Here is a 23,649-nt window from a genome sequence, read left to right on the forward strand (position 1 = left end):
TATCTACTAAAGGAGCACTGTAAGCAATGCAGCAGCAATCCCATAGACACAGATTGAAATACGTCCTCAGCACAATATACAAATTTATAATGCACTAAGTTTATGGATAATACTTACTGGCTCTGTCAACTCCAGCACATTAGCCCTATACGTAATGGGATTACAGTCACGGGTGTTTCCCACAAGTGTACATGGTAGAAACATGGGACCCAAGTCATCACCATCAAGTACATCCACCGTTAGTGTGGTGGTGGCGGTGCGTCGCTCACTCGGATAGGGGGCTCGATCCTGAAAAGAGAGAAATTTTTTTATTTTTTTTAATGGGGGGGAGGGGCAATTAATTGAGAAACCAATTAATTTTAAAAGTTTATTACAGCATGGTCCTGCAATAATAATAATAATAATAAAAAAACAATAAAAGCAAAATACACCTTTAATATCACAAATAGTTCAGATTTTAGCATTTTGTCACTGTCATGCTAGTTTCTGATTCCTATGCTTTGTATGGTTAATCTTTAAATATGATTTTTGATGATATGTGTTGATCGTGTCAGTATTCCATAAAATTTGCTCACCATCATCTGTTCTTCATTTTCCTGTTTTTACTAAATTCCCCACAAGCAGTTAAGTCATAGCGATAAAACCTGTTTTCAGTAAATGTTAATTAACTAGTGACATTTGAAAATACCATCACATCTTGCTATCTGATAGTCTTTGATTATCATTAAATAACTAAATAAATAAATACAAATCAAAGAAAATCAAAGGTATATGTTGAATGGCCTCCACACATGGCTGTTTAATAATCTTTAAGAGAAACGGAATAAAACTCCAGAGAGTTGACTTCTTATTTACAACATCTTTCCCTCTGCGTTCACACTGAAAAGTGTTTGAGGATTGATAAAACTCCATTTGCAGGACACATAGCATCCAACAGCCATGAGCCAAGAAATATGGGGCTTTAGGTTATTTGTGTAACCTCATTTCTCTGAGTAGCATGACTGAGTGTCTTACTATGGGGAACACTCTGGGCGTGACCTCATCAAAAGCTCTATTGCACTGACTCCCAGAATGCATAAGCAGAAGGCCACAGTTAACCTGCTGTCATGCAGGATCTGTCACTTACATCCTTCTTGTGTAGCCAATGCCAGACTGAGCACTGAATGGACCCGTGGTGGCATCACGATATCAAGCTTGTAAAACCAAATAATAGTGTGCAAAAAAGCCCAGCTTGCCCCTGCACAGACCTCCTGAATGGACACACCACTAAACAGGGCCCAAAAGGTAGTGACCCCCCTTGCGGAGTGGGCACAAAGGCCCTCTGGGGGCTGCAGCCCCTTGGAGCTGAAGGCCAAAGCGAGTGTGCCAACAATTCAGTGAGATGGCCACTGTTGAGAAACAGGCTTGCCCAAATGAGCCTTATCCCAAGACACAAAAAGTTGGTCATTTTTCTAAAAGTTTTTAGTTCTTTCCGTATCAACAGGCAAAGCTTGCACCGGGCAAAGCTTATGTAGCCACCGCTGCTCCTAAGACAGGGAGGGCAGGGAATTAAAGGACACTTTAGGCAGGAAAGCAGGGTTGGAGAGCAAGCTCACGCTTTCATGCCCTGCAGAGAACTTTGTGCTTGCTGGTTGTACTAAGATTGCATGGATCTCACCCACACACTTGGCTGAGGAAAGTGCCAACAACAGTGCTGTCTTTAAAGTTGCCACCTTCAGATCCACCTGTTCCAGCAGCTCAAAAAGGTGGAACAATGAAAGTGTCTAACACCAAAGGGAGATCCCATGATGAAGCCAAGGGCTTTGAAACTGGCAGCTTGCTGCGAACTTCCCTCATGAACCGATTCAAATAAAATGGATAGTTGTCAAGTTTTGCAGAAGTTAATGACCCAATCATTTAAATCTGGTGTGATCCCTTGCTTAAAGGGTCACTCTTACCTAAAAGTTTTTTTTTTTTGGTGTGTGTTTTACTGATTGCACATGATGTGTAATTATCAAGAACCAAATGTATTTTAAGAAAATTCACAACCTGTCAAAACATACTTATGCATTCAAATAGAGTGAATATGTGAGCCTCTCAAACAGTCAGAAACATTACATCAATGTACTGCTGACTTTTAATAATCCTTGCAGGGAAACTAGGACTTGAGACATGAAAATCTGCACACTTAGTTGAGAAGTGAAGCTTTTGTGACTAAAGTTTTTGTGTAACAACAATACCCTAAATGGCTTAATCAGCTGTATTATATTTCATTCTGCTCAGTTTAACGTCTCAAACTATTATGGCGACTGTGATCTGACTGTTAGCTAGCTCTAGATTCATTACAGCTGGCCAAACAAAACAGAAATAGATAAAAAGGATGTAAAACTTTAACACAGCCATGGCAATAAAAATGTACTTAAAAATAACAGCAGTCTCGCCTGAAGACTAAATTCCATTATGTGAGGAGAAGGTTTCTTTTATCAAGTTATACAAAATCTGTATTACAGGAAAAACAAATGTTACAAATTAAAATATCTCTTTTATAGCTGCTCAGAAAGGTGCAAGTACACTATATATATATATATATATATATATATATATATATATATAAACACTTACATTTGCCTGTATGATGATCAGGTACCGCGTAATCTCTTCATAGTTCAGTCTTTCTCTGAGAACTACAGAGCCAAACAATGTCAGGGGGATGTCAAAGGTTCTGTTGGCTGTCTGAAACGCATAATACATGAAAAACAAAAGTAACATGTAGGGTCAACTGTCCACGTTTGACTTTATCAAGTTAAAACATTAAGCAGACCTGTAAAAATGTTACAAACTTGTAATAGCAGGTGAGCTTTTAATGTTAATACAGCGTGAAATACACTGTGCAAAGTTTAACAAATAATGATCAATTTCTATGACATCATAAAATACTACCACCAATAAGTTTACATGAAAACTTATATAATTCTCTTTATATTAATAAAGCAAGTAGGGGAGAGCGTATTGACAGATTAATAGGAAATAATTCATACAGTCTTTAGTAATTATTATTGAAAATGCACAGTCAATGTGTTTTTTTTAGGTCAGTTTTAATTTATGGAAAATAATAGGGGAAAAACATTTCACTGTACAACAGTTTTTGGCAATCAAGAGTTTAAAGGCTTCATCTCTTCTTACAGCCTTTTTCAATCCTGGTCCTGAGGACCCACTGCCCTGCAGAATTTGATGGACCTCCTTATTAAGTTCTTTGTCCGCCTGAACCATTAAATTTAACCAGCTGTGTTAAAGGAAAGAAACACCTAATAACTGCAGAGCAGTGGGTCCTCAGGACTAGGATTAAGAAAAACTATGTTAATTTCTATCAACTTATTCATCAATTGCTATCCAGTGACTGATTAGGATTAGCAGGCAGATGGTTAACCTACCGGGTCTTTTGGGTTGTACTGGATGGTGTACTCTATCTGTCCATTGGGACCATCATCAATGTCTGTTGCACCATTGTTCCCCGAGAAACCAGAGAAGATTGTTGTTCCGACTGGAGTCAGCTGAAACACAACAGAGAGGAATCCACTTGATTTTGTCTACAAACTGTGCGCGTGATGTTTAACCTTTTCAAACTCTGTACTGCCCACATTGAATAAGTCAGCTGTAAATGGGGCACAGAAAGAAGAACCCAATTAAAAAAATAAATAAATAATAATAATAAAAAAAAGAAAATCCCATGCATCTGGGTGCAAAGGATGATCTTCCACTGTTTCCATAAAACAAATTACTTGCAGTTTTATATTTAGTGTGCCTAAATAGGGTCTTAAAAAGGAATATTAGTTGGCAGCTGTGCTTTCAGCTACACAATAAACACACCTCAGACAGCGTTTTAACAGATTTCCTTGCTTTCCTTTTTTCTCACTAAATGTAAAATATGCTAACATGCATCACCTTTGTAATAAAAGAAAATAAGCTGATTTAAAGTGCTCACAAGTTATAAATAATGTGCTGATATCAAAACTGATTAATGCAAAGATTAAAAAGGCACCAGTTGAAGTCACAGCTTATTTTATCAGCCAATTACGATCAGTTCATTCTGAAGTGCAAAATATTGTTTCAATGTTGCTTTGCATCAAGTAGAGTTTAAAAAAAAGAACTTTGCCAACAAACTGCTGTTATTTTCCAGCCACATGACAAGGAATCTGTGATTACGTGTCAAAACAGAAGGTTAATTCCTTTCCAGAAAAACCTTTAAAATTAAATTTAATCCAGGGGCTGCACCAATGATGTTGTGGATCACTTTTCTCAACAGGGTTATATCTGCCTCCCACTGATATGACAATGGGACTCCTGAATGTCTTATGCTGTCACTTTGCCATGTTTGGATAAGATAACAACCCAAAACTCTGGCATCAGCATCAACTAATGAAATCCGCCACAGGGATCATCTTGTACTCAAAAACCTTTGCAATGAACTCAGAATGATTGTCCCAGATATTCTTATAAATAACTATATTGCTACTGTCTGTATTGGCAGGTCTTCCTCAGCTCAATAATTCTCAGTAATAAACAAGAAGAAGAAGGACTGTTGTAGATAAGATGGATGAAGTCTTCAATATCAAATTTACTGCATTAGGTGGTTGGAGTTGAAGTGAATTAAACAACAGCTTCTAAGTAATGAGGGCCCTCAATGAATTTCAATAAATCTTCTCCAGCTCTTAAATTATTGCCCACATCTGAAATGTATGCATTTTTTAAAAACGATTCCCATCTCACTGATGGCATTTTAACCTACTTTCTGGCACATGAAAAACATTTTCTCCATTGACGAATCTCCTTAATTCCATGGTTCAAACAACAGAGGATATTAATTTATCAAGCGTAACAAACAACTAGAGAAGTGTAAAAGTGGCACAAGAGAAGGAGGAGAAAAGACAACCATAAATATGTAGAATGTGGCAGAGGAAAGAAGCAGAGGTTTAGAAATGGTGACATAATAAGGAGCTGAGAGTGGTGATGGGTTGCAAGTGTGTGAGGGGAATGCTGGAAAAAAATAAAAACAGGCTTTGAGAGAAGAAGAAAGAAGTTGATGGGACAGATTGAACTAGACAGGCTGCAGAAAATTATGCAATAATATATTCTGCTTGGTCCTCCTTGATCTGTAATTCCATGCATCCTTGTTTTACCTCACTGATGGCGACGTAGTATCTCGGCTGCTGAAAACGTGGTGCATTGTCATTGCGGTCCCGAACTACGATTCGCACCTCGTGTAAAATTACAGTGCCAATCAGTTCATTGGTGCACTGAACTTGAACCACGATGGACTGAATGTAAGATGGTGGCTGGAAAAGAGAGAAACACATTTATAGATAATAGACTGTTGGAATGATAAGATACAATTTGTGCCAAATTTAACTCTAAGAAAACAGCTGCTGGATAACTTTACAAAACAGCAGGAGGTTTATGTTTATTCGGAGAAGATAGAGCCAAAATTTTGCAAAAGTGGATGGTGGTGAAGATGTGTATGTTTTTAAGATTAAATATTCTCTTTACAGTACAGACATTAAAAGTATTACAGCCACAGTGTCAAAGTTTGATTTCACTGTTTTTTAATGCTGAAAAAGTTTCCAGGTCTATTTAAGATTTACATTTTTTCACCCTGTTCGGGTTTTTTTTTGGCCATTTTCTTTTCCTCTTTCAATGAACATCTATTTCTTGATGACAAAACAAAAAGCCAAGTGTTTTAATTTTGTAAGAACAGTCTAAATTATTTCATTCACAAAAGATTAGATAAAAGGATTTTGTTCATCATTAGTGAACAATTCAAGTCCTTTTTGAAAAATTCAACGTAGACTGAAAGGTGCAATTTAGAGCAGAAAAGCTTTAATCTTAACACTTTACCATAAATGTCTGATTTGTGGAGTGCTGTCTTGATGGTTGTGCTTTTCTAAGATTCTGCCAGTGATTCAAAATTTCTGGCTTTCACGGTACCCATTGATTGAAGACTAAGGTTCTTTATGCCTGATTACTTCATTTGGTTTCAGCAGCCAGGTCTAGGAAAATTCTTATTTCAACACAATCCTATCTCACAAGTCTGAAACAATTTTCTACCTCATGGCTTGGTTTTATCACAATCAAGCTTCTTTTCCACAAAATTAAGTGAACACGGATCTCAAATTTAAGAAAAACAACAATTTTTACCATTAAAACAAAAATTATATCTGCAGCATGCAAAAGTCAGCATGCTGAGCTGCACCAAGTTGTGAACTCCCTGAAAGCTTCCCCAAGCTTGTCTTAATCCACACATTCGCTGGTGCAGCCAGCTAATACAATAAACAGATAAAGTTTGTGTAACCCTCAGACACTACTGCAAGGTGAGCAGTGTAACACAAACATGCATCATCAACTCTGAAATCTTTGTACAGACAAGTGTTAACTTTCTTAAATATGAATAAAAACGAGGGTGGATCCCATTCAGATTGCGAAAAGTTTGTGAGTACTGAAAACTTTGGGACAGACATTTGTGAACTGTATATAAAAAGGACTTTTTGACTAAGAAGAAAAGTCTACTTAGTCTTGGATGAAAAAAAAAAAAAAAAACCTTGAAACAAAACATGATTAAAGACAAGACTCAAATGAAATAGTTGCCTTACATCTCTATCAAGAACCCGTCCAGTGCTGTTCAGATAAAGAGCCTGTTTGGAAGGGTCTAGGATCACCCAGTAGTCATGGTTGTCTCTTAGAGACAAAGAGATGGTACGATTGGGACCCACTGCAACGCCATTGATTTGCATGTTCTCCACCAGCAATGTTCCTGGGAAACAAAAAGGGAAAAATATTTAATAATATTACAGTGAAATCAGAATCATTCAATCAACTTCTGTCCATAAACTAAGAGAAATGCTGTGATCCTATTAAAAAGAAACAGAGAGAATTCAAATAGCAACTCTTGTTTTGGTTTCTGTTCTCAATTATTATATACCTGGACGTATAAAGCAGGCTTGCAACATAAGTCAAAGGCAATGAGATGGAAAAACACAAGACAGACATAGTCAGAAGGAAGATCGCGTAAATCTGAGGAAAGTTCAGTTAAGGAAAGACTCACTATTGAGGGTTGTCTTTTTTTCATTGCATGTAAGAGTTCCTGAAATACCAAACATTTACTTCAAATAGAGATATCATCAGCCAGAATTTTTTTTTTATGTTTTAATGATTTCATAACTATAATTTTAATATATATACAGTATATTTTTTTTTTATTAAAAAAACAAAACAAACAAAAAAAAAAAACTAAGTATAAATAAAAGATAAACATTTTAACAAGCGAGCTGGTGCACATGGAATGAATCATAATTAACTATCCATTATACATGAGATTTTAATGGTGAAGAATACTGTAAGAATAAGAATACTGTAATAATACAAGTCAAAGGACACATCTGAATCACAGTTTAAATTAGAGCCATGGTGTATAAATTTGACTGTGGAAAGACCCAAGATTTCATGAGCTTTGCAGGAATGTTCATTAAAATCGACGAGTACAAGTGTAAAGAGATTAAGTTTGGTCCCATTTATACTATCAAATTAATTATCCCATAGTGCGGTCTTTGTTGCTCATTTTCAACCCAGGCCAAAAATGATGCAACCGGGTCCCGGGTAAAGATCAGAGGCAGACCAGGAGGCCCCTAGGACCCGGGAGACCAACCGCCACCCCAGATCACAACTCCCAGCCAGTTCATCACATGGACGGCCACGTATCTGCCCAGAAGGCAGCATAAAAAGACTCGAAGCAGAGCACCCCGCATGAAGGAGGCACAGGCCCTGTGAGGCCAGGTGACACCAGGTGACAGCCCCCTAGAGCAAACAAGGTGTAGAGCCAAGGGCACCAGAGTGATCCCCCCTCAAGGCAGGGTGTCTTACATTTACATTGAAAATTTAGAGCCTTTTGCAAAGAGGTTTTGTGAGCCTGAGGTCATTTTCAGGATGATATTTTATCAGAGAGCAAGGAGTGTTAAAGCTTCTTTTCTTCAGGAAAGAAAAATAAATTCAATGAAATGCCCAGCAAACTGCTCAGATCTCATTGATTTAAAATTTATGGAAAAAAAAGGGGGGGGTAACTGCTGCTAACTGCTGATAACTGCTAAACAAAAAAGTGGGTACCTGACTGACGAAGAACATTGTTTTCCACTACTGAGATTTCAAATGATTCTGGGTCAAAGGAACAGGCTATACTTTTTGCCAGTAGTTGAAGCAGAGGAATTTGTAATGGTGCTAGTGGAAGTAATGCATTTGTACAGTAGATGTTCAAGTAAATTTAGGAGTAAAGCATTGCCTATGATCAAGGACATTATTTTGCTCACGCTTTGTTCTGTAGTTAAATAATTGAAGGAGAGGTTTGTGCTTTATAAACAGCTGTTAAAATGTCAAAACTAAGTAAAAAACAGATGAATAAGACCCTGTGCAAGTTAAGGGTGATTGTGAGATCTCCAAGAAGTGAAGAGGAAGGGGCGACAGCAGCCCAGCACTTCACGCACCCGTACTGAGAGGAATCTGCTACGCACACGCTTAACCAGCGTGGCTGGTGAAAGACTTGAGCCACTGAGGTCAATTCTTCAAGGTCAAATAATTGGAGTTTGCAGGGCATACGTTGGGAAGTTGATGTAGTCAGACAGCCAGGTGAGAGCCCTCACCAAACGACGAGGCCGACCCCAGACCGTCTTATTGTGGCTAGACACTTAGCGTCTGAGGGGCGGCGAGCCAGTTCAAACCACCTGTACGTGTGTGTTTTGGTCAAGATCAACAATATATAGCACCAGCTGTTCAGATAAAACAAAATATAAACATAATAGCAGCAGCCAGGAGTCAAATTAAGTAATAATGCCAGATAAAGTACAGGAAGGTCAGAGCTGAATGGACTACATTAAGTTAATATTAACTTAGTTTAGACAAGGTTCCAAGAGAAAAATATACACAGAAAAATTGTAGAGATTTAACAAATATTAAATTAAATATTAAATATAGTTGTTTTTTAACTTAACTTTCTTACTTGTTTACGCAAGGCTTCAGGTACCACTGACTATCAATTGATGCATACAACTTTTTTTTGAGAGATTGGGTATAAAACCTTGGTATCAAGATAATCAATGAAGATTGTTATTCTTATTTGGTTTAATCAGAAAAGTGAGCATTTCTTTTAATGTATTGTGAATACAAGAAAGAAGCACAGCTGGTCAAAGATAGCCAAAAAAAATCTAGACTTGGGTAATCAATAAATAGGTTGGATAAGCTATTGCATCTCACTGAATTTGTAAACAACAAAGTAAAGAAAGTCAAATTAAACCACAACTTCTTGTTGTAACTCTTAAATAATGATATATATATATATATATATATATATATATATATAATAAAATATGTATGTACGTATGATTGCTGCATACATGAGCATTGATTGTTCTGGCTTCAGATGATTATAGGAGCCAATTTATCCAATGTTTCTGTGTTTATTTTAAATATTTTGAAAAGCAAAGGCATTTGGAGATTTTTGACAATGCTTTCAATTCAAAAACCACTTTCTGCTATTTGTAGTCAAAGTCACAGCAGCAGAAGACAGAACACTTGCAGCAAAATAGCTCTTAGGCCTGGCCTATGATAATCCTCCAGTATGAATATTAGATATAACACCAGGGACTGGTGTTTTTGTTGTTGCTTTCTGAATTTAAGGATGCATCAGTTTCTTACTCCTCTGTTTGTCTACAGTTTTCAACACCAAAGGTATTCTTATATTTATTCTATGTATACTTGGTAAAGATAAATGGGTAAATATCGAGCATTATCCATCATGAGTCTGTTCAAGTAACTAGAATTATATCAGAAAGGAGGAGCATAAAATATGTGAAAGTGAAAAAAAACTGACATTGACTTTTATAGAACTCCACATCAGAAAGAAACAATTACCAGGCTGTATACTTCGAATTATTAATCAAAAACACTACAGTGTCAAATCCTTTAGCACTTATCCCACAGTGTAGATGTTCAGACTGCAGGCATGATTTCCTGTGTGTGTGTACATGTGTACAAAAAATAGACTTGTGTAAAAAGCTAAATTCTAATTGATTTTCATGCATATGCCATTTAATGGATGATAAACACACAAAGATCAGAACACATGCATACAAATAGGTACAGACAAAACAAAAAACAATATAAATGGTTTGCAACTTGTCCTTTGGACTGTCAGTAAAACATCATCAAAAAATCATGGTGTACTGATGTACTACAAAAGTACGGAAGCGTCCAGCTGCCACAGCCATGAAAAAAATATCGAAGCAGTTTCTCGTTATAACGAGATAGATTCTCGTTATAACGAGATATAAATCACGTTTTAACGAGATGTATTTATCTCGTTATAACGAGAATCTTTCTCGTTATAACGAGATAAGTTAAAAATGTATTTATCTCGTTATAACGTGATAAGTTTATTATAAGAACATAGCCTGTACTGTATGCAGATGTTGTTACGACCTATATTGGAGCAAAATACATTTCATGGAAAATATACTCATCAAGCAGAAACTTTTCAGTTCTTTGTGACAATGATTAATTGTTCTACTCTGGTTTATTGTTGTACAGAAATGTGGGACAGTTATGAGAAACACGTAGGTCACCTGCCTGCGCACAGTGAGACGGTGGGTGCCTGTGTGTCTGAATTGCCACAGAGCAGGCATCCCCAACTTGGGACCTCTTGAGCCAGTGTCCTGCAGGTTTTCAGTATGTCCATACTGCAGCACACCTGACCTGACTCAAATAATGGGTCGTTAACAGGCTGGTGCAGACCTTATTCTTGCACACAAGACCGTTATAAGCAACACGGTGCGTCACCTGCCTGCACGCAGTGAGACGGTGCGTGCATGTGTCTGAGTGACAATAGGGTGTGCGCGCTGCTTTCAGTTAATAATATGTTGTCTCCTGACAATAAAAATGAAAATTATAAAGGCTTTATGCACCGCTGGGACTGGGAGAAATAAGCTGCCGACATAAAGACGTGGTCCTGTCTACTTAAAGGGTGCAACGTCAACAAGTGTCCTCCAAGCTTCATCAAATCTCTCCAATGAAGTAAAACTTAATCCCATGTAGTAAATTAGGAATTTCTCTGGAAATAATAAACCATACTGAAAACCTTCAGGACACTGGCTCAAGAGGTCCCAGGTTGGGGATGCCTGCTCTGTGGCAATTCAGACACACAGGCACGCACCGTCTCACTGTGCGCAGGCAGGTGACCTACGTGTTTCTCATAACTGTCCCACATTTCTGTACAACAATAAACCAGAGTAGAACAATTAATCATTGTCACAAAGAACTGAAAAGTTTCTGCTTGATGAGTATATTTTCCATGAAATGTATTTTGCTCCAATATAGGTCGTAACAACATCTGCATACAGTACAGGCTATGTTCTTATAATAAACTTATCACGTTATAACGAGATAAATACATTTTTAACTTATCTCGTTATAACGAGAAAGATTCTCGTTATAACGAGATAAATACATCTCGTTAAAACGTGATTTATATCTCGTTATAACGAGAATCTATCTCGTTATAACGAGAAACTGCTTCGATATTTTTTTCATGGCTGTGGCAGCTGGACGCTTCCGTACAAAAGAGATAAAGATGTGGTTTAAAAAATGCAACAAACTAAACAAAACAAACAAAAAACACTAATCAAACAGTTGACAACCAAGCAGGAGTTTGTTTGCTTCGTCTACATGTAAAAAAAAAAACCAAAACAATCTCATTCATGCATGCAGTGAACGTTAGAAATAGAATTGGGTCATGGCCTTCTGTACTACCGAGGAAATAATTTCAATTGCTGTGCTGTGCATACTTTAAATAAATAAGGAGAATAAATTAATTTTTTTTTTTTTTTTTTTATATATGAAATATGTAATTGCTAAAGGAGTTTGTAATAGCCCCAAAAAACTGAAAAATATACACTGATAGTATCAACACCTTTTGTAAATGTATTTAATTTAATACTTTAGACCATCAAATTTAAATGAGCTTTTTTCACAGTGACTTCACTTTATACAATGTATGTCTGAAAACTGCATTGAGGAGCATCAGATTATATTGGCCCATGCATTAAAGCACACCCAAGTAACTGAGTACAAAGAACAATTGGAGAACAAGAGCAATGAGATAGAGAACAGCAAAATAGAGGAGATGAATAGCGAAAATGAGCATTGTGGTGGAACATTAATAGAATTTTACAGGACATTAGGTTAACTGAATGTGACCACACTGTCATCCAGCTATTAGCCATTGACTGAGAAGTAATCATCACATCAGCCTCCTCTCTAAAATCTTTGAGGGGAAGAAAAGAGAGGTGGAAAGTAATGGCACAAAGAAGAAGGTGGATTCCATAGCCAGAACTCAAAATACCACGTGCATGACCTGTGAGTGTCCCGTCATGAAGTATTCACCTCTCTGTACAGCCATGTACCCTCTCTCTTGCCTATATTATCCGGCCATCATTTGTCGTCTACTTTCATCAGCTGACCTAGCCAGATTTTAGTTGGTTTAGCTCTTTAGATTGGACTTGTTGATAGCTTTTTTTATTGTTTGTGGTGGGTTTTAAGCTACTCCTTGGTAAAACTAAACCTTCACCACTCAGCCAACTTCTCCCCCGTGACACTATATCACACAGTTTGGAACAGTTTGTAAACTTTGGAAAAAAAAAAAAAAAAAAAAAAAGACAAACGCCAGACCAAATAATCAATTAGCTTCTTAAATGAAGAAGGAATACCACTATAGAAAAAGACAGAAGTGAAGCTGGAGGTGGTGTTATATGTCCATTTTTCCAGCTGCTGGACAGCCACTGCAGCAGCTACAACCAAAGAAGCTGACCAAGTACCGTCTCCTCCACCTGGTCTACCACAGACGAAGATGATAGGTTAAATACTGAAAATAAAGTTTGGATCGGCTAATTTAGATAGATCAAAAACTAGAAATATTTGTTGAATAACACTGTGTTATGTTGAATTTCAGTAGAAGATTTATATAAATCCCAGCCAATCCTATTTTGACCTAACCTCTAACCTCTAGTTTGTATTTCTTTAAATGTATATTAATGATATATCACACTGCTGTATAATATATTGCTGTCTTGGTCTCTTTTTTGCTCCTTTTTTTTCTTCTTCTTCTTTCTTTTGCCAGTGCCACACAGAAAACTCTTTATTTTAATTAACCTGCTGTCTGTTTACATAAGACGCACCGCTAGTTGCAGCAGGACCGAGAGGTGGAGGTGGGACCCCTTTAGGGAGTTCTGCTCTAGTTGGCCACTATCATTGAAAACTTTCCACGTTGTCACTGCTCTGTAGCGAGTCAAAGCTGATTGGCCCTTGGAAAACCCATTCTGGCTCAGGGACCCAAGCATTTGACTTGGCAGTTGCAGCGGTGCCTTTGCATGTGGTATCTCTGTGTGTTCAGAGCCAGTGAGCAAAGAAAATAAACGTTTAAAGAAAAGAAAGAAAGAAAGAAAGATAAAAAAATGAACAGCATTAATTGATTAACGCGGGATAAGGCAACAGTGCAATAATGCGTTAATGTGGCCCTGGCCCTATTTCTTACCTATCCTCCATATTCTGTATGCATATTGCTGTGCTGTCTACTCTAAGGCTAGGTTCACACTGCAGGGCATAATGCTCAATTCGGATTTTTTTTGTGAAATGCGATTTTTTTTAGATTCCGTTCACATTTCCAATTAAATGTGACTTGTCTGTGATCTCCTGTATGAACCTTATGAGCACCAAAAGTGTCCCGCGTGCGCAGAAGACACGACGACGTGACAGTGAGCGTGCATGTGACATCTTCGTGTTTGCGGAAATAATCATGGACGGTAACAGCGGCGCTTATGTTGCAATTTTTATTTTATTATCCAACCATAGCCAGCACATTTCCGATGGCATCATTTTAAGGAGGAGATTGCAGAAGAGGAGAGCCAGATTTTTGGCCATGGCATTTTGAGCAGCAGAGGCAAAGTCCGTACACAGAAACGTGTGGGTAAGGAATCGCAGCCAGGAGTGGTGGGAGAGTGATGTGAGCCCCTTTACAGATAAGGAGTTTATAAACAATGTTGTGTATGAGGTGTAGGTCGGATTAATGCGACCTGGCCGTTCAGACTGAAGTCACATGGCAAAAAATCAGATACGTATCGGATTTAGGACCACATATCCAAGTGGCCTGGGCTGCATTTGAAAAAATCGGATCTGTGTCATTCAGACTGTCATGAAAAGATCAGATACAGGTCGCATAGGGGTAAAAAAAATCGGATTTGGGTCACTTCAGCCTGCAGAGTGAACGTAGCCTAATAGACTCTTAGTACATACCCAGTACTGTACATTTCAACACTTTCTTGTCACTTTTTTACTCTTCTACAATATATTCTCTTTAACTTTCAATAAATAAAATGAAATATTATTTCAAACTGCTTCAAAGTCTTATTTTCTGTTGTGTGCTTCTGCCCTAAACTCTGTATTGTCTATTATTGTGGTTTTAAAGCAGCATGTCTATCTGTACTTGACAACTACATCAGTTTAGTCAGACTGCTCAGTTGATGGATAAAAGCTAAATCGAACATTGTAGTTTGGGAGTTAGGCTCCAATTCCATCACTCCTAGTGCATGCTTGTTTTTTTTATCAATTCCAAATTGGAGTGAATGCTAAAAAATATTTTTCTTTTAACTGGGTCTATAGATGGGTGCTGGGATGGCAGAGGGGTTCAAAACAAAACCAGGCAATACGCTGTGATAATGGTAACAGTAGTAACAGTAGCATGAAGCAAACAGCAATGGAGGAAGTGTGCAGTTAAATACACACGCTGATTGAAGAGGTATGTGATATTTAGCATACATTAACATTTATGGCAGATCGCATGCACTTTAGTTCGACTTGTCTGCCTGAGCTAGCTCACCAGCTTCGCTTCATTTATTGTGACTTTTTATGGTGCATTTAGTCTTTTTGACATCTGTGTCACCCCCATAAACTGTGTTGCAAAAACAGTTATTCTGATCACCAGTTCCTGCAAAAGAAAGTGAGACATGTCATGAAAGACAGGAGGGCTTATACTCAGAGCATTTGCTTCATAAAGGCAATAGGCTGTCATCTCAATGAATAAATGATTGATTGAACAAATAAATAAATAAAGAGTCATATTAACCAATAAAGCATAGAGAAGCTGTAGCCTTTTTCTTCCAGGAAAAAAAGTGCAGGTGTTTAAGTCATTGCCACAGAAGGTAATTTAGTCCACATTTTCAACACTTTGTGTTTATTCACATATATTTATCATCAGAAAATGATGACACAAACATATTTGTTTTAATGGCTATTTTAGTGACCTCTGAAAAATGTCATTTATACCCTTTGAGAGAGTTTCCAACTGCATCCCCCTCATTCTGCAAATTAACGTTTTCCTTACTGCAGATGCAGATGAAAAAATGTGCAGTTCCTCAAAAACTTAACAATATATATGGTTGGGTGAGATAATGTTATGCATTGGCTGAATGCTGACTTTATGAAAGTTAGTTTGAGCCAGGAGGGTCTGACTTTCTTGTTATGGAAAAAAAATACTGAGGTGTCATTGTGGAGGATGGCTTGCCAGCCAGGCATACCATAAAAAAAGTTGTAGTGTAAGAAGGAAATACTTAGATTTTTTAATAATAAAATGTGTTTCCCCACCTTTAGGAAAACATTAGGTTACTATTGTAACCCCGGTTCTCTGGAAACTGACATATCTCACTATGGGATGCACTTTCTGGTGTGACCAATAATGGAAGCTCCATTACCACCAAGCTTGTCACAAACAGACCTGGCACAAAGGCACCCACCTCCTTTATAAGTGCCTGCAGTACTGTGCCCGACATTAGAGCACATTTCTTCCACGTGGCCAGACAAGAAGGACAGTGCAGTGCGATACCTCACTCATTCACAGAACATACACTGACACGTTCATATTTTAGTTATTGCTGCATCATTCAACTGCAACCTAAACACTGTGTCTCCCTTACTGTGATTAAGATAGCCAAAACAAAATTTATTCTCTGAAGAAATTTTTTATAATGCTGATAATACTAATGTCACTCTTTTGTGGCAGAAAGACGATGTGCAAATTACCACTAAGGAGTAAGGGAAGTTTAGCCATTATTATTCAAATCCCACTTGCATCCCACTCAAGGCTGAGTAAGGTTTTCTTCCTTAAATCACAAAAAAAAAAGATCACACTCTTAATTTTTATTGTCCATCTGTCTAAGTTTAGCTGAGCTGAAAACAGAAAAAATGAAAATGGAGACAAAGTGTGATAATCCGAGTTCTACATTATGCAAATGCTGCAATTATAAGCTGAGCAAGCAGTGAATAGTGATATGCAGATGGGACTTTGCACATATTTTAATTGTTCTTTTGGTTGTAAGCCACATTCATTTTATTGACACTAAAGTCCATCTAAGAACCAAAGGAAATGTGCTTGCTCACTCTAAAAATGTCAATCAGCACTAAGGCTGGGCAATAAAACAATAGTGATGTAAATAACAGAATTTATCTTGATTTGGTGACATACGCTGTCCTTCAGCACAAACAAATGGGACAACAGCCACTCTGTCTGACTGTCATGTCAACATACATGGCCTTTTATTACTGTAAAATATGGTTTAAACAACCAGCAAGAAGAGGATTTGATGGAAATGAGAAAAAGAGGCAAGGCTTGTTGAGTAGGCTGTTGCTACCTGAGCACTTTTGAAATGTAAGCCTTTTTGACTATCAAATAATTTTTAAGAGAGCATCTAGAAAACAATTTCATAATATTAATTGTCACGTCATTAATCCTGATTGGGAAATTCAGCCCTGCATTCTACGTCTCCCTTGATTTACTAGAGAGCAGTGGACTGCCAGGTTTCTGCAGGTCCTCCAGACCCAAACCCACCTCTGTAACTAGGCTACCACTCCCTATAGGGGTGGGTTACAAATTTAGGCTTTAAATCCAAAACTTTAACCTGGAGTCTTCTCATCTTTGCTAATGGCAGAAAGAAGACCGCAATTGCACTTTTGCAGATACACATCAAATAGAGCAAATTTTTACAGAGTAGACATTGCCACTGACTTAACTACTGTGTCTAGAATAAGTGCAGCAGCCTGGCAGCCTGACATGAACATGACTATAAGAGAGACAGGATGTATGAAGGCATTATGGTGCTTGTGTAATGAAGTCGTACTCCTTAAACACATAAATATGACCTAAATATATATTGTTACACACGCATTGATAGCATAATAAAATTCTACCTCATTATTGGAATCAAAATTAATAATAAAAAAAAGAAAATCTGAATATTTATTTGATTCATTATTAATTTTAAATTTTCGCACACAAAAAACATAAAATACCATTTCTTCTCAGTACCAGGGTAAAACTAAATAACTGAAACTGAGGCCAAAGTGGCAATCAGTGGTCGTTTGTCAGCTTCTTTACGGTAAGGAAGGACTGCACAAGGTTGCCCGTTCTCTCTTCTTGGGTATTTGTTAACCACATGCAGACTTTCAAAATGCCGACATTTTTACACAAACCAGTTTATATTTGGATGTGATCTCACTTAACCTTGTAAACCAAAAAATCTTGATTTTCCAGACTCTGGACTCTGGACTTTAATAGATACTCCATAAAATTAACTAAATTACAACTGTTGCCTCACAACACTTTAGTTTTAGATGTGTCAGCCCTAGAATTACACATTTAGTTACTGGTATTTTATTGAATTCAAAAGCAACTTTACGTCTGTCTCACACAGTTCTGTTTTTTTTTCTTTTTCTCTTTATAAACCTGTCCTGTTGAGCATCATGACAGCAGAATGATGGTCTGGCTGCCGTGCCGTGCCGAACAACGTTGCTTTGCCAAAAATAGCCTTTTGGATATGAGGCTCCCTTTAAATCTTAAATCTTATTCTTTATTATCGTTTTATTCTGTGGACCAGACAGGAGGGAGCATGTGAACAGAGGACAGAAGGAAAGAGTAAAGGGAGAAAAAAGGAGAAAGAGAAACAAAAGGTAGAAAATAACCACATCTGCTCCACATCTTTAAACATCTTTAAACTCCTAAAAAAAACACACACAGCAGACAATCATCAAGAGCACCTGTGGAAGAAAAACCTGTAAAAACAATGAACAACAACCAGTATGTGTGTGTACAAAACATTGTATTAAGTCTGTATTAAGTATTAGTTGTATTAAGTGATCACGCAAATGCAACCACACCCCCCCAGGCATTAGAAGCAGACCGAGAAGGCCCCAAGCATGAGGCAAGCAGCAGTCACCACAGAGCACAGAACCAGGCAGCCCACCACAGGGACGGCCACCAAGTGGGATGCAGAGGAAAGCGACAGCCAGAGCCCCCACTGGGACAGAGCGCTGGGACAGAGCGCTGGGACAGAGCGCAGGCCCCAGGAGACCAAGGAGAATGACCTGCCACCCACCCCCAGAGGCCAGAGCTGGGTGGGCCGGACACGACCGGCCTTACCCCAACTCAGCCTATTAATTCTCTGAATTAACAGAAAAAGCTCCTGTTAGTCTCACATGCTGGATTGCAGCTATCACAATGTAAATATTGCTAAACTGGTTTAATCTATTCCAAATAAGTCCCAGTCCTGCCAAAAGACATGGTTTATTAAATAAGACATTTTAATTACTGCATTTTATTAGGAGCAGGACACTGACCTCCAAAGTTATTCACAACTTACACTTAAAGACTCACTATTTCAGTCAGTACACTCCCAATAACAAAATGGAAGATTTTTTCTAATCCAATCAATACTATCAACAACATACTAGAGTCAATTTTAGCTTGAGAAAGTACATGCAATCACACAATCTGGTTGGAGGGCATCAAGAGGCTTTCTTTGGTCCCCTGGTTGCAGCATTTCAGTGGCATCATCTCTCTGGCTGCTTGGAGGCTGTTTCTGTCCCATCCATCCTATAAAAAATTCATTATAAAAAACCAGCTTCTGTGTCTTTATTATGAGCTGCAGTGCACCAACAATGATCAAAACCCCAGACTCAAACTGCCTGAGTTTCAATCACAACAAACCTAAAAATGCAAGGAGTGCAACTTGTTACAATATCTAAAGCTAGCACTTCACAATACATTAGTAGTTGTGTGCAAATATAGAAAAAGTGGAAGTCTCTCATCTGTGTGCACTCTGGCTTCACTGCAGCTCCTCAAGGGCTGCAAACCTGCAGGGTTTTGTTGTTGTGAAGAAACTGATCAGAAGCTGTTGTATCCATTAGATTTGAATTAGGTATGGTGGAGCAGGGGGACAACAAAAACCTGTGGGGTAGTGGCCCTCGAGGACCGGAATTTGACACCTGTGAGTTAACCCCTAACTCTGGTAAGTGGGTCTGCTTTTCCATAACATAAATGGAACCATAACCATAGGCAGTGACAAATAAGGAGCCAGGACTATGGATGATAGGGGATTTCTCTCCATGAGACATGTTGCTTTGTTACAAGGTAAAATACATTCTGGTCTACCATGTAAAAGGGAAAAAAAACATATGCAAAGCAAATGTTGCCACAACAAACACAAAGCAAAGAGATTATGTAGCTTTTCATGTTACCATACATATATTGAAAGCTGTTTTCTGTAGTTTAAATCCCCTTAAATCCACAGAGAAATGGCCCTCCTGTTTTCTGGGGTTTTGTTAATAACAAAAAGGGTCCAGAAAGATGCATATGCCACTTACACCGCAAAAGTTGGGCTTTATTAGGCAAAAATGTCACAAAAATGTTCACATCTGTTCTACACCTTTGACCAATAAGAAGGAACATTTAGGATACACTTGTATAAATTGGCTGTGCAGATTGTGAGGTGGTATTTTGCTTGATATTACACCTCAGAGTTGTTGAAATCAGCAGTTTTAGATTGGCAAGTGAGCCACAGCTACTCCTTAGACAGCTTTTAGTTTTAATGGTTAAGGCCAACTCAAATTTCAAATTAAATTCCACTTTAATACATCTGTGCCGTCTCATCATCACATTTCAGACCACCTGTGAGCTAAGAAGAGGATGGAAAGAGACTCATGATCAGATGGACAGCTGTTGAAATGCAGGAGGTTGCAAGATTCAGGGTCAGTCAAGGTTGCCTTTTGTGTGAAGAATAGGAAATAGGGTTGGGAATCTAAGCATATCACAGTTTGAATAGATTACAATTCAGATGGTCATGATGCGACAATAAAACAATTATCGATGCATCTTTCTTCCCTGTGTGACTACTTGACTATTTCTACTTTTCAAGTGCAGATGCGAAAAAATGATTTCTCTTATTTGTCGTGAAAAATCAAGAAGAAAAATCTCTTGGTGGAGGACAACTAACATTGTGAGCATTGGCTCATTTTGTTGGTACAATACAGTAAAAACAGGCAAATTTCAGGCATAGTCGCAAATGATGAGTAATCATGATTAATTTGTAAGCAGCGATTAATCATGATTAATTAATTTGTAAACTGTGATTATTCTGATTAATTTTTTTAATAATTTTGTTTTTGTGTGTGTTTGTTCTATCAAGTGATTTTGGATATTGGATTTTGGATATTTTACATCAATCTAAGAAATGTTTGTGAATGGGTACTGGCTTGGACCCCAGGAAAAATTGCAGCAGCAATAAGTTGTAGCTAATGGGAATCAACAATAACAATAAACAATAAACATTCAATGGAGTCACTCTAAATATTCTTCAATTTCAGATCTCAGATAAAGTGTTGATCTTACTAAAACCTACAAAGAATATTGAATCCATTTTAAACCATAATACAACTCAGAAATTCCTACAGTGACAGTAGATTCAGCTAGTTCAGCTGTACATATTCCTATGTGTGTGTGTTTGTGTGTGTGTGCTCACCACTGACACGGAGAGCAGCTATGACATGTCGTCATAGAAATCAAATGAATAACATCAGATTTTTACTTTTTGGATAAAAGAAGTGTAAACCTGTTCTAGATGAAATGTGACATTAAATGACCATTTATTTTCATTTAGAAGTACTTACATCCATGATGACATCATTTCCTGTTGCTGAATGTGTCGGTGCTCGTGGTCTTAGCATTAGCTGTTAATGTGAGCGGTAATAAGCTGCTCAATAGTTTGAATGTAATCCACACTGGTGAATAAAAACATCTACATTTGACATTATCTTGGCAAGAGAAGCTGATTTTAGACAAAGGGAACCAGTTTTGTTTTTATGCTAAGATCTCGCCGAGCCTCAGAAAGTCACATGAGAGTCACCGGAAAAGACGTTGTATAAAAAAATTGATCTCCAAGTCGATACTGGATTAATAACATTTTAAATCAATTCAAATCAATGAATCATTTTTTATAAACCCAGCCCTATGTCCCACTGCCAGCCATTTCACCAGGCCAGAGCCACTTATCATGCTAAACGTTTATGCTGTGGCTGTGATTACCCACAATGCCTTGTGTTAAACCCACAACGCTCTTTGTGTTGTAGTCCGCTTCCTGCTTTTGCTCCACTTGAAGCAAACTAAGAGCTACGTTTATAGGTGGACCAAAGTTCACTTCTTTGATCCACATCGGCGTTTGCTTATTCACATCTTCCTAAACAAAGCAAACTTTTGAGGCAAACGAAGACATCCAGAGAAGCTGAAGCACTTCCATGCTAACTTATAGTGAGTGCCGGTCACATTTCATGCTGTTATGTGCACACCACAGACTTTCTCAGTGCTGCACTTCCACAATTTTGAGTTCCTCCTTTTGCATTCTACAAAATTGCGTTATTATTGCACATCAATTCTGAATTGAAACCAAATTATCAAGTCTATTTTATGAAATTATCAGTTGTAGAACTCAGACATAAAATAAATCAGTATTACATAATTGGGGAACACAGAAAAGTTTTTAAAAATATCTTCTGATCTTGTTTGTGTATAACCATGTTTGATTTAGTTAGCTGTTTTGCATGGAAAAATTTTCTCCAGTCATTCCATTTGCCTTATTTTTCATTAGTTCAACATATCAGCTGTGTAAATTGACAAATTCTGGAAATAAATCCAGTAGCCACTCCCACACAATCATTAAATTTGATAAGAATCAAAATGAGTCCATAATACATTCAACTAAACCTTAGTTACCTAAAATAACAAGTAACTTGTGCTCATCTGTCAAACATTGCTTTTTCAAATATTAATGGATTCAACTGACTGTAAAGATCATTGTGGTATGATGTGAAGCAATCAATCTGACAGGATTTAACATAAAATAAAAGACAATACTGTCCAACGTTGCATGATGGATGCATTAAAAATGGAAAAATTAGGAGGGAATGAGTGTTTAGGGACTATAAATGTCTAGCAAGCAGCTCAATTTGTGTACCAGACAGACTAATATTCAGGTCTTCTTCTTGGGTGTTGCCATAATTCATTACTATGCATCAACATTCATAATCCCACCACTCATTTGTGGTTACAAGTGCAGACAGCACTATATAATCCATGTGTGCACATTTCCAGGTGGACTGCAGTTTATATAAAGCAATATTTCATTATTTTGATTATTTCTGCCACATTTTTATATTTTGTGAAAACTTAGACTTTTAGCTGCAAAACTCAAGACAAGCATTAACCAGTATAATGTCTGCTTTGCTGGTGCAACAAAGGTTACTCTGCAGGTTTAGGAAAACACCAGAAAGAGTGGCTTAATTAATGTGCATTACTAACTAATTTCTGAAAACTAAATATGACAGAAGGTTAGATTTACATCTTCGCTATTCTAGTCAATAATTTATTTTCTTTAAAAAAATAAAACCAAAATAAAAAAAAAAAAAAACACTTCTGAATAAGTCATTTTAGAAAACAGAGATAAGTGGTGTTTAATGCATGCTTGGAGAAAAAAGACTTAATTGCTGAATTTACTTAATTTCACTGGACCAGTAACTAAACCTGGTAATAGCCCATGCTAATAAGGATAGTTAACAGCTGCAGTGACAGGCAGGACTGAGCTATATTATGAAACATGGCTCCCATTCATTAGCTCCATTAAAGAGAGCTGAATCTGCAGTCAGATGAGCACAGTAATTGCCTAAATGAGACATCCGTAGACCAGCACACTCACTGCACTATTCATCCATATCCTCATACACCCTTAAACCACCTTCCCATTTCTCAGTTTCTGGATAATTTCTTCTTTTTCAAAGTTAGCCACCAACTCAAACTCTCAACCCTACTGTTCTCGGAAAAGCCTATCAATATTTAATCTTGATTTTTATAAAATAGTTGTAAAGGCCTTGTAATCTTTTATTTAATTATTCACAAAATTATCTTTTCTTTTGAAACATGTTAAAATTAAAATCCATTTTCTATAACCGGGTCGCAAGAGAGAACCTATGCATACACAGGGAGAACATGAAAACTCCACACAGAAAGGTCTAGTTAGACAGCTGACAATCCAGGAAATAGTCCAAGACACAAACACCGCTGTCTTGGCTGTGAGAAGTCTGAGACGGTGTGCAGCTGCCTCCCCCCCAAAAAAGTCTGCTTTTCCATAATTTTTTGAGCCATGTACCACAAACAGTGCATTTTCCTGGTGAAACGGCCTGAAACAGCTTGGAAATAATAAAGTTTGTGAT

At 37.5% G+C, this 23,649-nt stretch overlaps 1 protein-coding gene across 4 annotated transcripts in view; it reads right to left on the reverse strand.

Annotated features, from left to right (window-relative positions):
* The window catches only part of LOC121632725 (protocadherin-15-like), a 210,851-nt gene that overhangs the window by 131,431 nt on the left and 55,771 nt on the right, over window positions 1–23,649 (reverse strand). For 3 of the 4 annotated variants that reach the window (XM_041974432.1, XM_041974431.1, XM_041974430.1), the window contains 5 exons: window positions 6,624–6,784; window positions 5,157–5,312; window positions 3,411–3,530; window positions 2,602–2,712; window positions 118–288 (listed from right to left, as the gene is read on the reverse strand). In XM_041974432.1, the coding sequence (XP_041830366.1) occupies window positions 118–288; window positions 2,602–2,712; window positions 3,411–3,530; window positions 5,157–5,312; window positions 6,624–6,784 (719 nt within the window). The remainder of the gene's footprint in view (window positions 1–117; window positions 289–2,601; window positions 2,713–3,410; window positions 3,531–5,156; window positions 5,313–6,623; window positions 6,785–23,649) is intronic. The other variant, XM_041974433.1, reaches the window with a different exon arrangement.

The sequence above is a fragment of the Melanotaenia boesemani genome, chromosome 21 (assembly GCF_017639745.1).
Source record: "Melanotaenia boesemani isolate fMelBoe1 chromosome 21, fMelBoe1.pri, whole genome shotgun sequence".
Taxonomy (NCBI): Eukaryota; Metazoa; Chordata; class Actinopteri; order Atheriniformes; family Melanotaeniidae; genus Melanotaenia; species Melanotaenia boesemani.